The sequence below is a fragment of the Bos javanicus genome, chromosome 9, assembly GCF_032452875.1.
Source record: "Bos javanicus breed banteng chromosome 9, ARS-OSU_banteng_1.0, whole genome shotgun sequence".
Classification (NCBI taxonomy): domain Eukaryota; kingdom Metazoa; phylum Chordata; class Mammalia; order Artiodactyla; family Bovidae; genus Bos; species Bos javanicus.
This window is the reverse complement of record NC_083876.1, coordinates 60,867,168-60,880,744: the sequence shown is the minus strand read 5'-3', so window position 1 is coordinate 60,880,744 and position 13,577 is coordinate 60,867,168. Positions and strand designations below refer to the sequence as shown.

General features: G+C 43.6%; 1 protein-coding gene across 1 annotated transcript in view; it reads right to left on the bottom strand.

Moving 5' to 3' along the window:
* The window catches only part of GABRR1 (gamma-aminobutyric acid type A receptor subunit rho1), a 33,100-nt gene extending 27,500 nt beyond the window's left edge, over positions 1-5,600 (bottom strand). Inside the window, exon 1 of the mRNA XM_061427833.1 lies at positions 5,425-5,600. Coding sequence (XP_061283817.1) covers positions 5,425-5,528 — 104 coding nt within the window. The 5' untranslated portion in view covers positions 5,529-5,600. The remainder of the gene's footprint in view (positions 1-5,424) is intronic.
* Between the last annotated feature and the right edge of the window lie 7,977 nt (positions 5,601-13,577).

Here is a 13,577-nt window from a genome sequence, read left to right as displayed (position 1 = left end):
TTGTTGAATGAATGAATGAATGAGTGAAGTACAAGAAAAGGAAGGGTTAAGAGTCTCTCATTTATTCATGCCCAACATTTCTTGAATATCTGCTATTTATCAGATATTGTACTTGAACCTGGGGAGACAAGGATAAAGGTGTTAGCTGAGCCCTTGTTATAACTAAACTGTGCCCCGCCCATTCATATCGTCCCCTAATGCTCCATGTGACTGTATCTGGAGGCAGGGCCTTTAGGCAGGTATATAAGGTTAATTGAAACTGGTGTCCACTTAGGAAGAGGAAGAGACACCAAAGAGCCTCCCCATCACATTCCGTCTCCCCAGCGGTGAGCCCAGAGGAAAGATGCTGTGAGGACACAGCAGAAAGGCGGCATCTACAAGCCTGGAAGAGATCCCTTCCCAGAAACCAAAGTTGCTACCATCTTGATCATGGCCTTCTAGCCTCCAGGACTTGAGAAAACGAATGTCTGTTGTTTAAGCCACCCAACCTGTGGTGTTTTGTTATGGCAGCCTGGGCAGACAGCTCTCAGGGGGCTCATAGGCTGATAATACTGAATGATCAATTGTCTGAGATAGGATAGATGGGGGCCATGGAAGCTCGGAAAAAAGTCATCTGAGGCTTCAGATGCAGGGGTTGGGGAGGGCCAAGGAAGGTCCTCGAAAAAAGGTGACATCTATGCTAAATGTTGGAGGAGCAAAAAACAATGAGCCAGAGGAAGAGGGAAGAGATGGGTGTGGTGAGCCCTGGAGCAGCCCAGTGAAGGCTCAGGAAACTATCAGGATGAGCGGCGCTTTGTAACCAGACGAGAGTGAGAAGCACAAAGACTCAAAGTTCTAGCAAGCTCTCTGGAGAATGAAGGGATGCAATGAAGAGAGAACACTGCTAACTTAAAAGAAAAAATCACAGGATTTCCCTGGTGGTGCAGTAGTTAAGACTCCATACTCCCAGTGCAGGGGGCCCAGGTTCAATTACTGATCAGGGTATTAGGTCCTGAATGCCTCAACTAAGACCCAGCAAAGCCAAATTAAGAAAAAATATTTTTAAATAAAAATCTAATAAAAGAGGTGTAGGGCGATCAGAGAGACCCCGCCCATAACCCAGAGGTTTGTGCTTTGTCAGGACAGGTTCTGACAGCCAACAACCTCCTCCCTCCTGGCCTCTGCCCTTCATCACCTGAATCCGCTGCAAGCTCCCATCACTGTCTATCACTCTCAGCTTCTTCTAGTCTCAGTGGTCCAGTTGACAGCCAGGCTTCTTGTAAAAGTGAACCACATTCATTCCATTTTCTCCTCTCCTCAACACACCGCTGCCCATCTCCTCTCGCTGACATTGTTAACGGCTCTTCACCACTTAAGTGGAGCTTGCATCTTGGCCCTCTACCTGACTGATTTTGACCCTGGTGGGATCTGACCCACCAGGTTTTGCAATCCACATGGATTGCTCCCTTCTTCTGGAAACCTTTGACACCTCAACTGAACGCCTCTCTGGTCCGCAAGCCTCTTGTGGGGAGAGTGTGTACCTGACTTGGTCACTGATGAGGCACCCACTGCCCAGGGCGGTGTCTGCTCTGTGACACGCATCTGATAACTGTCCAGTAGATGCTCCCTTAGCCTCTTTGGCACCTCTCCATTCCAGTTCTACACCTGTTTCTCTGATCACCCATTTCCAGCTTCCTTCCCTGAATCCTCTAGTTGTGTCATGCGGGATCTTTTCTCGTGGTGAGCGAGCTCAGTTGCCCTGCAGCATGTGGGATCTTAGTTCCTCGACCAGAGATCGAACCCGTGTCCCCTGCATTGCAAGGCGAATTCCTGACCACTGGACCACCAGGGAGGTCCCCACGGAGTCCTCTTCATCTTCGTCTTGAATGTTGCTCATCACAGCTCTCTCTTTGTCCTGCTCTTATCTCATGCTGTCTTTGGGTCACTTCATCCATCACCACCGAAAAACTCTCTTTACAGCTACATCTCCAGACCCTAATTCTCTTTTGAGCCACAGACCTAGAGCCCTTCCTGTCAACTGGACAACCATCTTCTAGTAGCTTGTAAGCACACGCAGGTCCACATGCTTATACTGATCTCATCCTCTTTGCCCCCAAACCTGCTTCTCCTCCTGCTCTCCCTTCCCAGGCACTCCCCCATACCCAGTTACACCTTCAAGATACCTGCTAGACTCCCACCCAGTCTAATCCTGACAATTCTGCCTCCTGAAAGTTCTCATCCATCTTCCCCCATCCCTGTTCACTTCATCCCACTAGTACCATCCTAGCTCCGGCTCTCACCGTCTCTCATCTGGTCTGAAGCAGGGACTCTGGATGACTTTTTCTGTCTGCCTTGCAACTCCTTCTGCATCCTCCTGCCACCCTGCCACCAGTGTCATCTCCCCAAAATGGAAATCAGCTGAAACTCTTAGAACCTCTCTTTCCTGCAGTTTAAATTTGAGTTCTATAGCATTACAGACAAGAATGCTAATGGTACTTGCTTCTGATGGGATCAGTTTGTGCTTCCAGAGCTTGAGTAGGAATTTGTCCAGGTGCCTGTGGTGTAGATAGGCTAGATTTTCATTCTTCCAAGGAGGAGGGAGAGACCATAAGTATTCTAAAAACACTGCTCAATGCCCTGGCACTCTGATCTTTATCCAGCACGTTTCATGAAGGTGGATCCCATCTGGATATATCTCCCAAGAAGATGCTGAGAAAAACACATAAATTATTTGCCAGGGCAGAGACTAGAGTAAGCCCCAAGTGAGGCACAAAATGTAAGAAGGCCCTTACTCTTGGGTCGTGCAAGGCCCTATTCATTCATTCAGTCAGCTATTTATTTTTCAGTCGTGCTTTGCAGCTTGTGGGATCTTAGTTCCCTGACCAGGGATCAAACCCGAGCCCTTGGCAGTGGAAAGAGTAGTAACCATTGGACGCCAGGGAATTCCCAAGGGTCACTTTAGATTTTGCATCATTGGCACCTCACTAGCCTCACTCTCACCACATGCATGTGTTCACCTTGCTTCTTATGTTATTAGTATGAACTGTGAAAAGCAGCCTGGCTACAAATTACCAGCAGTTTACGAGTTCAGAGTCTGGCTAAAATTAAGTGAGCCCTTTAAAAACTTAGGCTGCATAAAAACAAAACATCTGGCTGGGTTCACCATTTTGGAAAGCAGTTCTGCCAGTTATACTGGAACTTTAAATGTTCTTTTGCCATTTGGTCTAATATACTTCCAGGAGTCTACCCTAATTAAATAATCATGCACATAAACAATGACCTTATATACAAAGATATCCAGACAGAATATTTATAATAACAAAGAGAAAGCAGTTAAATATTGTAAGCAGAGGAAGATACTTAAGCAGTTATAATTATTATGATGCTTTATAGTGTGTTCATTCCAATGATAACACTATATACTTCAAATAAGAAAATATGCAGATAAAATCACATTAAATACAATAAGGTTACAAAACCATATGCATAGAAAAACCCCAGTCTAGTTAATACTCAATAAATGCTTATTAAAAAAAAAACAGAAGAAAATACACAAAAATGTTAACAATGTTATTTCTAGGTTTTGGGGATTATGGGTGATTTTTGTGCATTCAAAAACATTTTTTTTCCTGTGGTTTTTAAAATAATGTGTCTTTCATAATAAAAATAAAAGTTCCTTTAAGTAATTTTTAAAAGAAAATTTATTTTGCTTTCAGGACTCACTTTGTCATTTTGTGTGTGTGTGTGTGTGCGTGTTCAGTCATGTCTCACTCTTTGTGACCCCATGGACTGTAGCCCACCAGACTCCTCTGTTCATGGGATTTTCCAGGCAAGAATACAGGAGTGGATTGCCATTTCCTTCTCCAGAGGATCTTCCTGACCCAGGGATCCACCCTGAGTCTTTGGATCTCCTGCATTGGCAGGCAGACTCTTTACCACTAGTGACTCACTGGTATTCCTAATAAGTCACCCCTCTAACTCTGGCTTGGGAGAGAGGCTGAAAAGTTTTTGGTGACAACCAATAGGATTTGTTGCTGCCATCTGTAATCCTCGAGAGCACATTTGGTTCAGATCATCTCTATGGTGGCACCGCTCCACAAATTCCACTGTTTGTCCCGCAGCCCCTGACTCTGACAGTGATGGGACACGTGTCGTGTGCACAGCAGTCCCTGTCTGTGTCCTGGGCTCACCACGACCAATGCATATTTCAACTCCTTAACTTTGATATGTTGCTAAAACTGCTTGAAACAAGGGTTGTGAGCCATAGCTGGCTGTTCAGAAGCCCAAGTGTGAAGGGCTCTCTCAAACCCAGAGTGGGTCACTCAGAAGTCAGACACCCAGCCCTCCCACTAGCCCCAGGCTCCAAGAAGCCGGATTTCCTTTCATATTCATCAATTTTGCTTTTTTAAAAAAAGTTTTTGGCCACACCTTGTGGCATGTTGGATCTTAGTGCTCTGACTGGGGATTGAACCTACACCCCCTGCACAGGAAGGAAGAAGGTTTAACCACTGGACCACCAAGAAAGTCCCATAGTAATTGATACTTATGACCTCTGCTCATCTTACAATCAGAGATGAAGAAAGCTAAAGCTCAATTTGAATTCAGGATAATAAAGAACCAAGAATCAAGAATGCCCTTCCTGCCTCCATCTCTCCATCAGTTAAGAGAGAGCTGGTTTTAGGGGTGGGGAGTGGGGTCTCCAAATATCCTATTTTATTGATGCGTATCAGGCAAACAGGTGTGCAGACATGCATTTCCATTACCAGCACTGTCACAGAGCCATCCTGGTGAAGCTGATGCTGAAGGATCAGTCTGTTTCTGTCTGAGCTCCTTCCGCAGACTGGCACAGCCAGGGCGGCACGTACCTTGCTGGCAACCATCAGCAGCTGGTCCTCAGGCTGGTCCACCCCGTACCCTCCCAGTTTACAGATGGGGACAATCTAACGATCCTCCGGGCCATATAGCTTGAAGAAAGCTGTTTTGTTCTCTTTTAAAAGATTGTAAAAGGGACCTACACATCTAGCAGAAATAATTAGAACTCACATAATCATTCTCACTAATTAGAGGTCCCATCAGTCATTTGAGAATTCCCAGATTTTCTCCAACCTAGGATGCAAACATCAAATAATTGCCCTTGTTATTTTTAACGTGCATATATGCTTTTTTTTTCCCCAGAATCTTTTCACCCACGACAATTCCTAAGAGACTGGAGAATATGCAATGATAGCACTGTACCAAATCTAAGCATCATTTAAAAAGAAAACATAATTCTAACATCGTAAAAAGAAGAGGGGAAGGAAGCAGGAGAACAAAGGGAAAAGGAGCAAGAAGGCAAAGGGCATCCCCAGGAAACACCACATACTGGAAACGATTCCACAATGAAACCAGAAGCTCGCTGCACACACCGTCTCCCCCTAAATCCTCTGTGCTGAAATGTCCACTCACCTGCCTTTCTTCGACATCTCCTGTATGTCTCTTTTTCGCCAGTGCACTCTGCTTTCAGTAGGCAAAACCCACACCCACCACAAAAAGAAAACGCCAACTTTCATATTCTGGACGGCCAACGTGGGTTTCCAAATCCAAATAGTTCTCTGAAGAAACAGCAAAAAAAAAAAAAAAAAAAAGGAAAAGGATGTTCTTTTTCTCTCTTAAGACATTATCGGTCTGTTCATTATTAGAAAGATGTTTATTCACGGAAAAAAAAAAATTCAACCCACAGTCTGTAATCTGGAGAGCAGGAGAAAGCAATTTCCACTAAACCTATAAATCCTCCTACGTCAGATGTCAGGGATTTTCTGCAGGGAGGTTGAAGTCCTGTGTCCCTGGCTGACAATTATTTTGGCTGGTCTAAATAAGTTCATCATCAGACCTGGTGAATTAGTTCAGAAAGGTCTGTATGAATTTCTGGTCCAACGAATAGAAGGAAGTAAGGAGGAACCAAGACAATTTCCAAATCCAGAACTGCCTGAGGTGCTGAACTGCTTCTTATGTCCCGAAATTGAGCTCCTCCCTGGATCTATTTTAAGCTTTTAGCCATTATTATTTGCTTCAGCTGAGGGCTGGATTTGGACAGTTCCCTGCCCCCACTCCTTTTTGTGGATGAATCTGTGGAAACTCAGGGCTCTGTAACTGGGTGGGTTGTCTATTTGGCTAACACTTCAGTAGGGCTTCCCTTGTGGTTCAGCAGGTAAAGAATCCACCTGCAATGCAGGAGACCTGGGTTCAATCCCTGGGTTGGGAAGATCCCCTGGAGAAGGGAACGGCTAACCACTCCAGTATTCTGGCCTGGAGAATTCCATGAACGGTACAGCCCATGGGGTCACAAAGAGTCAAACACGACTGAGTAACTTTCATTTCATTTCAGTAGAAGGCTAATCCTTGTCTGGTGGACCCTCCAGGAATCTTCTCATCCTCTACGGATGTGGTTTTTATTGTCTTTGTTTTGTTTGTTTGTTTTGCTTTGATGTGGAGGATAGTAAATGCTTTCTTTTTCTGAATTTTTTTCTGTATACTGGAGTCTGTTTGATCTACAGTGTTGTATTAGTTTCAGGTGTACAGCAAAGTCATTTAGTCATACATACACAATATCTGGGGAGAAGGCAATGGCACCCCACTCCAGTACTCTTGCCTAGCAAATCCCGTGAATGGAGGAGCCTGGTAGGCTGCAGTCGATGGGGTTGCTAAGAGTCGGACATGACTGAGCATCTTCACTTTCACTTTCATGCATTGGAGAAGGAAATGGCAACCCACTCCAGTGTTCTTGCCTGGAGAATCCCAGGGACGGGGGAGCCTGGTGGGCTGCAGTCTATGGGGTCTCACAGAGTCAGACACAACTGAAGCGACTTAGCAGCAGCAGCAGCAGCATACAATATCTGAACTTCCAAGGTGGCACAGTGGTAAAGAATCTGCCTGCCAATGCAGGAGGTGCAAGAGATGCCGGTTCCATCCCTCGGTCAGGAAGATGCCCTAGATCAGGAAACGGCAACCCCCTCCAGTATTCTTGGATGGAAAATTCCGTGGACAGAGGAGCCTGGCAGGTTACAATCCATGGGGTTGCAAAGAGTCAGACAAAACTGAGCACACACACATACATCTATCTATTCTTTTTCATATTCTTTTCCCATATAGATTATTATAGACTATTGAGTAGCGGTCCCTATCCTATACACTAAGGTCCTTATTGATTATCTATTTTATATGTAGTAGTGTGTATATGTTAATCCCAAACTCCTAATTTATCTCTCCCCACCTCACTACAAACAAAGCTAGTGGAGGTGATGGAATTCCAGTTGAACTATTTCAAATCCTAAAAGATGTTGCTGTGTAAGTGCTGCACTCTATATGCTGGCAAATTTGGAAAACTCAGCAGTGGCCACAGGACTGGAAAAGATCAGTTTTCATTCCAATCCCTAAGAAAGGCAATGCCGAAGAATGCTCAAACTACCACACAAATTGCATTCATCTCACACACTAGTAAAGTAATGCTCAAAATCCTCCAAGCCAGGCTTTAGCAATACGTAAACCGTGAACTTCCAAATGTTCAAGCTGGTTTTAGAAAGGGCAGAGGAACAAGAGATCAAATTGCCAACATCCACTGGATCATCGAAAAAGCAAGAGAGTCCCAGAAAAATATCTATTTCTGCTTTATTGATTATGCCAAAGCCTTTGACTGTGTGGATCACAATAAAATGTGGAAAATTCTGAAAGAGATGGGAATACCAGACCACCTCACCTGCCTCTTGAGAAACCTGTATGCAGGTCAGGAAGCAACAGTCACAACTGGGCATGGAACAACAGGCTGGTTCCAAATAGGAAAAGGAGTATGTCAAGGCTGTATATTATCACCCTGTTTATTTAACTTATATGCAGAGTACATCATGAGAAATACTGGGCTGGAGGAAGCACAAGCTGGAATCAAGATTGCCAGGAAAAATATCAATAACCTCAGATCTGCAGATGACACCACCCTTATGGCAGAAAGTGAAGAAGAACTAAAGAGCCTCTTGATGAAAGTGAAAGAGGAGAGTGAAAAAGTTGGCTTAAAGCTCAACATTCAGAAAACGAAGATCATGGCATCTGGTCCCATCACTTCATGGCAAATAGATGGGGAAACAGTGAAAACAGCAGCTGACTTTATTTTTTTGGACTCCAAAATCACTGTAGATGGTGACTGCAGCCATGAAATTAAAAGAAGCTTACTCCTTGGAAGAGAAGTTATGACCAACATAGACAGCATGTTAAAAAGCAGAGACATTACTTTGCCAACAAAGGTCCATCTAGTCAAGGCTATGTTTTTTCCAGTAGTCATGTATGGATGTGAGAGTTGGATTATAAAGAAAGCTGAGTGCCGAAGAATTGATGCTTTTGAACTGTGGTGTTGGAGAAGACTCTTGAGAGTCCCTTGGACTGAAAGGAGATCCAACCAGTCCATCCTAAAGGAAATCAGTCCTGAGCATTCATTGGAAAGCACTGATATTGAAGCTGAAACTCCAATACTTTGGCCACCTGATGCGGAGAGCTGACTCAGTTGAAAAGACCCTGATGCTGGGAAAGATTGAAGGCAGGAAGAGAAGGGGACGACAGAGAAAGAGATGGTTGGTTGGCATCACCAACTCAATGGACATGAGTTTGAGTAAACTCCTGGAGTTGGTGATGAACAGGGAAGCCTGGAGTGCTGCAGTCCATGGGGTCACAAAGAGTCAGACACGACTGAACTGAACCATGTCTTTCACTTTTGGTAACTAAGTTTGTTTGCTAAGTCTTTTAGTCAGTTTTTGCTTTGTAAATAAGTTCATTTGGATCATTTTTTTAGATATCACATGATATTTATCTTTCTCTGTCTGACTTCATGTAGTATGATAATGTCTAGGTCCATTTGTGTTGCTGCAAATGGCATCATTTCTTTCTTTTTTATGGCTGTGTGGTATTCCATTGTATGTATGTGCCACATCTTCACCCATTCACCCATCGATGAACATCTAATTGCTTCTATGTCTTGGCTGTTGTAAATGCTGCAATGAACATTTGGATGCACGTATCTTTTTGAAGTATGGTTTGCTCCAGATACATACCTAGGAATGGGATTGCTGGATTATATGGTAGCTCTATTTTCAGTTTTTTAAGGAACCTCCAAACTGTTCTCTATAGTAGCTGTAACAATTTACATTCCCACCAACAGTGGAAGAGTGTTGATTTTCTTTACGCTATTTTACAACCCTGTGAAAGGTAGATATTAACATGTAGAAAACTAATAGTAATACATATCTCTCCTGTCCATAGCTATGCAAATTATTCCTCTTGTCCACTAGAGAATATAAATCTCTGAAAAGCAAATCCTCATTTGAACCAGTTATAGCATGTTCCCTCACTAATTAATGAATTAAGCAAATTCTTTCACATGTGTTCATTTTATGGTTATGTGAGTCATAATTAAATCCTCTTGTGTAAATCAGAATAAAGCACTTTCAATAAATACATGTTGGAAACAGTTCAACACACAGAAAGAAAGGCAGAATATTTGATATCTCCAGAAGTCAATATAAGCCAAGCATCATTGGATACTTAGTTGATATGTGTGTGTGTGTGTGTGTGTGTGTGTGTGTGCATGTGCACACGTGCGCATCTGTGCTCAGTCATTCCGGACTCTTTGTGACCCCATGGACTTTAGCCCGCCAGGCTCCTCTGTCCATGGGATTTCCCAGGCAAGAATACTGAAGTGGGTTGCATTTCCTGATCCAGGGGATCTTCTCGACTCAGGGATTGAACCCAAGTTTCCTGTCTCTGGCATTGGCAGGTGGATTCTTTACCACTGAGCCACCTAGGAAGCCAATAGTGACTTGTTGAAGAACCAAAGTAGCAAAGAGGGATGATTCTGGGGTTGAGTATATTAAAAAGGTCTCCAGGCCAAGAAGGCATTGAGAAGGACATTAAATGGCTTTTTGATGCCCAGATTAGAAAATCTCTTTCTTTCTTGTTTGGAGAACCCTGGACTAGCTCCAGCAGCCAGAAGCCTGGACATAACCACAGAGAACAAATCTGGATGGCCTCACAAGGGCATTTCCTACCTTTTCTCAGTAGCTTTGTAGAGAGCTGGCTCAGCAGATCTGAGTTAGCGCAGTGGAAGCACAGGCTGATACCATGTGCTGAGCTTTCCCAACAGAGCCACTTCTTCCTTCACCAGGAAGCTCCCATGGCAGAGCTGGATGGCAGGAGCCCACCCTGGAGCCATTTAGCCCCAGTCAACCATGCCCAACACAACTCAGGGGGATCAGGAGAGCTCAGAAAACTGTGTGATCTTTGCTACTTTCCTGCTTGTAAGTACTCTTGATGGATGTTGTTTTGTCTTTTTCCATTAACACCACATGACTCCATTGCAGAGTATCTGTGCCCGTCTGCAGGACGTGGACATGGGAAGGAGTTGACAAGACATCTGAAGATAAATAAGACAGAAAAGTAAAAATTCAGAGGCAAATAACCTAGGCTGCTGGGGGTGTCTGCTGCATATGATGGCCTTTTTTGTCTTGCTGCCCTTTCTTGGTGTGTGGTCCTCAGATGCACAAAGTTGGGTGGCCGCTAATACTGTGGTCCTGGCCACTGAGAAAGGCAAGGAGAAGAAATGAAAGGCAAGCAATTTCACAAATGACACAAGAGCTGTAGTCATCACTTTTATTCACATTCCATTGGCAAAAACTTGGCCACATAGCCACTCCTAGCTGTGAGGAGTCAGAAATGTAGTCTCTAGCTGAGTCATCTTATGTTCAGCTAAAATTCCATCACTATGGGAAAAAAGGAGAGTAAATTTGGAATAACACTCAGCCATCTGCCAAACTCTCCAACTTTGCTTTCCATCTTAGGAATCAGGTAGCAGTGACTAGAATTGCAGCTTCTATTCCAATAAACCCCTTTTGTTAGGGTTTACTGGGTCCCTTTCCTCCTGGCCTGCTTTATAATATAGAGCTAAACTTTCAGGTCAGTCAGAGCATCCAGACTAAAGAGAAAGGGGACAAAAGTCAGTCAGACCATTCATCTGAGGCTTTTTGAAAGGCTGGTATTTATGATGAGCAGCTCAGTTACCACCCCAGTTCTGCATTGCTATTCTAATTCAGGTCAGAGTCCTTGATCCCTAGGTCCTTTAAAGCCCATCTGTAATGTGCGCTCTCTTTCTCATTTCCCTGTTGCCCCTTCCCTGTTGAACCACCAGTCCCACTAAAAACACTTAAATTACTTAATTCAAGTTATTTAATATGGCAACGACAATAGGCTGTCTGGAGACTGTACGTGCTAAGTTGCTTCAGTCGTGTCCAACTCTTTGCAACCCTATGGATTACAGTCTACCAGGCTCCTCTGTCCCTGGTATTCTCCAGGCAAGAATACTGGAGTGGGTTACCATTCCTTCCTCCAGGGGATCTTCCTGAGCAATGGATCAAACCTGCATCTCCCACATTGGCAGACAGGTTCTTTACCAGTAGTGATACCTGGGAAGCGCATTCAGAGACTACCCACCATCCATACAGAAATTTTCATCTCTAATGGGAAATCTAAATTAATAAGAAGCTTCAGGTACTTGAGTTAACTTTTTTTTTTTACAGTATAAGTCTTGTGATCTGAACAGATCTTATTGATATCCCTAAGATTTTAATCATCAGTGAGGCATATTAGTTTTGCTCATCACTTGGAACCTTAGCTGGTTCACCGTGGGTGTTCCATAAATATTTAGTATATGAATAAATGAACCTATTAAATGCCCAATGCTTTTATTTCTTAAGGAAGATAATGTATAAGTATATTTACATTTTTTATAAGTTTAATTTTGAAATATTCTAAAATACTGTTAACTATTTCAATGCTCATGTATTAATACATTTGGGAGAAATTTTTCAACAACAGTGTTTGACACAAAAATTATTCCTGACTAATATTGATACCATTTTTTAAACCCAATACTGTAACTGCCCCAATTCTCTCCCTTTGCAAGTTCACTCAAATCCAAACCACCCTATTTAGCGCTTCTCTTTAAAAAACCTCCCCTGATCATAGTAGCTCACTCTAAGCCCTTTTCTTCCGTATACTGATAGCACTTCTATATCTCTTAACTTTGGCATTTAATTGTTGTTGTTGTTCAGTCACCAAGTCATGTCCTGCTCTTCGTGACCCCATGGACTGCAGCATGCCAGGCCTTCCTGTCCCTCACCAGCTCCTAAAGTCTGCCCAAGTTCATGTCCATTGCATTGGTGATGCCATCCAACCATTTGGCCCTCTGTTGCCCTCTTCTCCTTCTGCCTTCTGTCTTTCCCAGCAGGCATTTAATTGTCTGCTGCCTAAAATGGTTGACTACTTGTTTTCCCATATACCGTATTAGTCTTCTTTCTCTAAGGAAGACTATATAAATGTCAGTACTGTATTTTAGTCATCTTTTAATCACATCAGCACTGAGCACAAGATTTTGTATACTGTTAGCTAAAAAATTACATCCCTTTTTTATTTTATCTTTTGGCTGTCCTGCACAGCCCACAGGATCTTAGTTCCCCAACCAGGGACTGAACCCAGGCCATGGCAGTGAAAGCACTAAGTCCTAAACACTGGACCACGAGGGAACTCCCCTCCTTTTTGGTTCTTTATTTCTCATGCCTGCGTGCATGCTAAGTTGCTTCAGTCATGTCCAACTCTGTGCAAAGCTATGGACTACAGCCTGCCAGTCTCCTCTGTTCATGGGATTCTCCAGGCAAGAATACTGGAGTGGGTTGCCATGCCCTTCTCTTATTTCTCATTATTATAGCCGAATAATAACTGTTTCATGAATGCTTAGATCATTTATCTGGTGCTTCTCTGAACAAGCCGTCAAACACTTGGCCAAAGTCCTTTGGATGCTGAGTCTAGGTCTCCTTCCTGTGAGGCAATCACTACTACTACTACTACTACTACTACCACTACTACTACTACTACTAGTACTACTACTACTACTACTACGTCACTTCAGTCGTGTCCGACTCCATGCAACCCCATAGACGGCAGTCCACCAGGCTCCCCCATCCCTGGGATTCTCCAGGCAAGAACACTGGAGTGGGTTGCCATTTCCTCCTCCAATGCAGGAAAATGAAAAGTGAAAGTGAAGTCCCTCAGTCCTCCTGCTTTGGCAAGTTCTTTCTACCACAAGCCATGAAAGACTTTTATAATCCTGTTTTTAGAAGCTATAAAGATTAACTAGCAATGAAAAATCGATAAGTAAAAACACATATATCATCTCCCACCCTTTGAAAAAGAGAACAAAGGAGGCAGCAGTAAAGATTTCTATTTTTTTAAATTACCATAGGACTTCCCTGGTGGTCCAGTGGTTAAGAATCTGTCTGCCGATGCAGGGGACTCGGGTTCAATCTTCAGTCCAGGAAGATTTCACATACTGTGGGGCAACTCAGCCCATGAGCCACAACTACTGAGCCCATGTGATGCAACTACTGTAGAGCACATGCCCTAGAGTCCATGTTCTGCAACAAGAGAAGCCATCGCAATGAGAAGCCCACACACCCCAATTAGAGAGTAGCCCCGTTCACCACAAGAGAAAGCCTGAGCATAGCAACGAAGACCCAGTGCAACCAAAAATA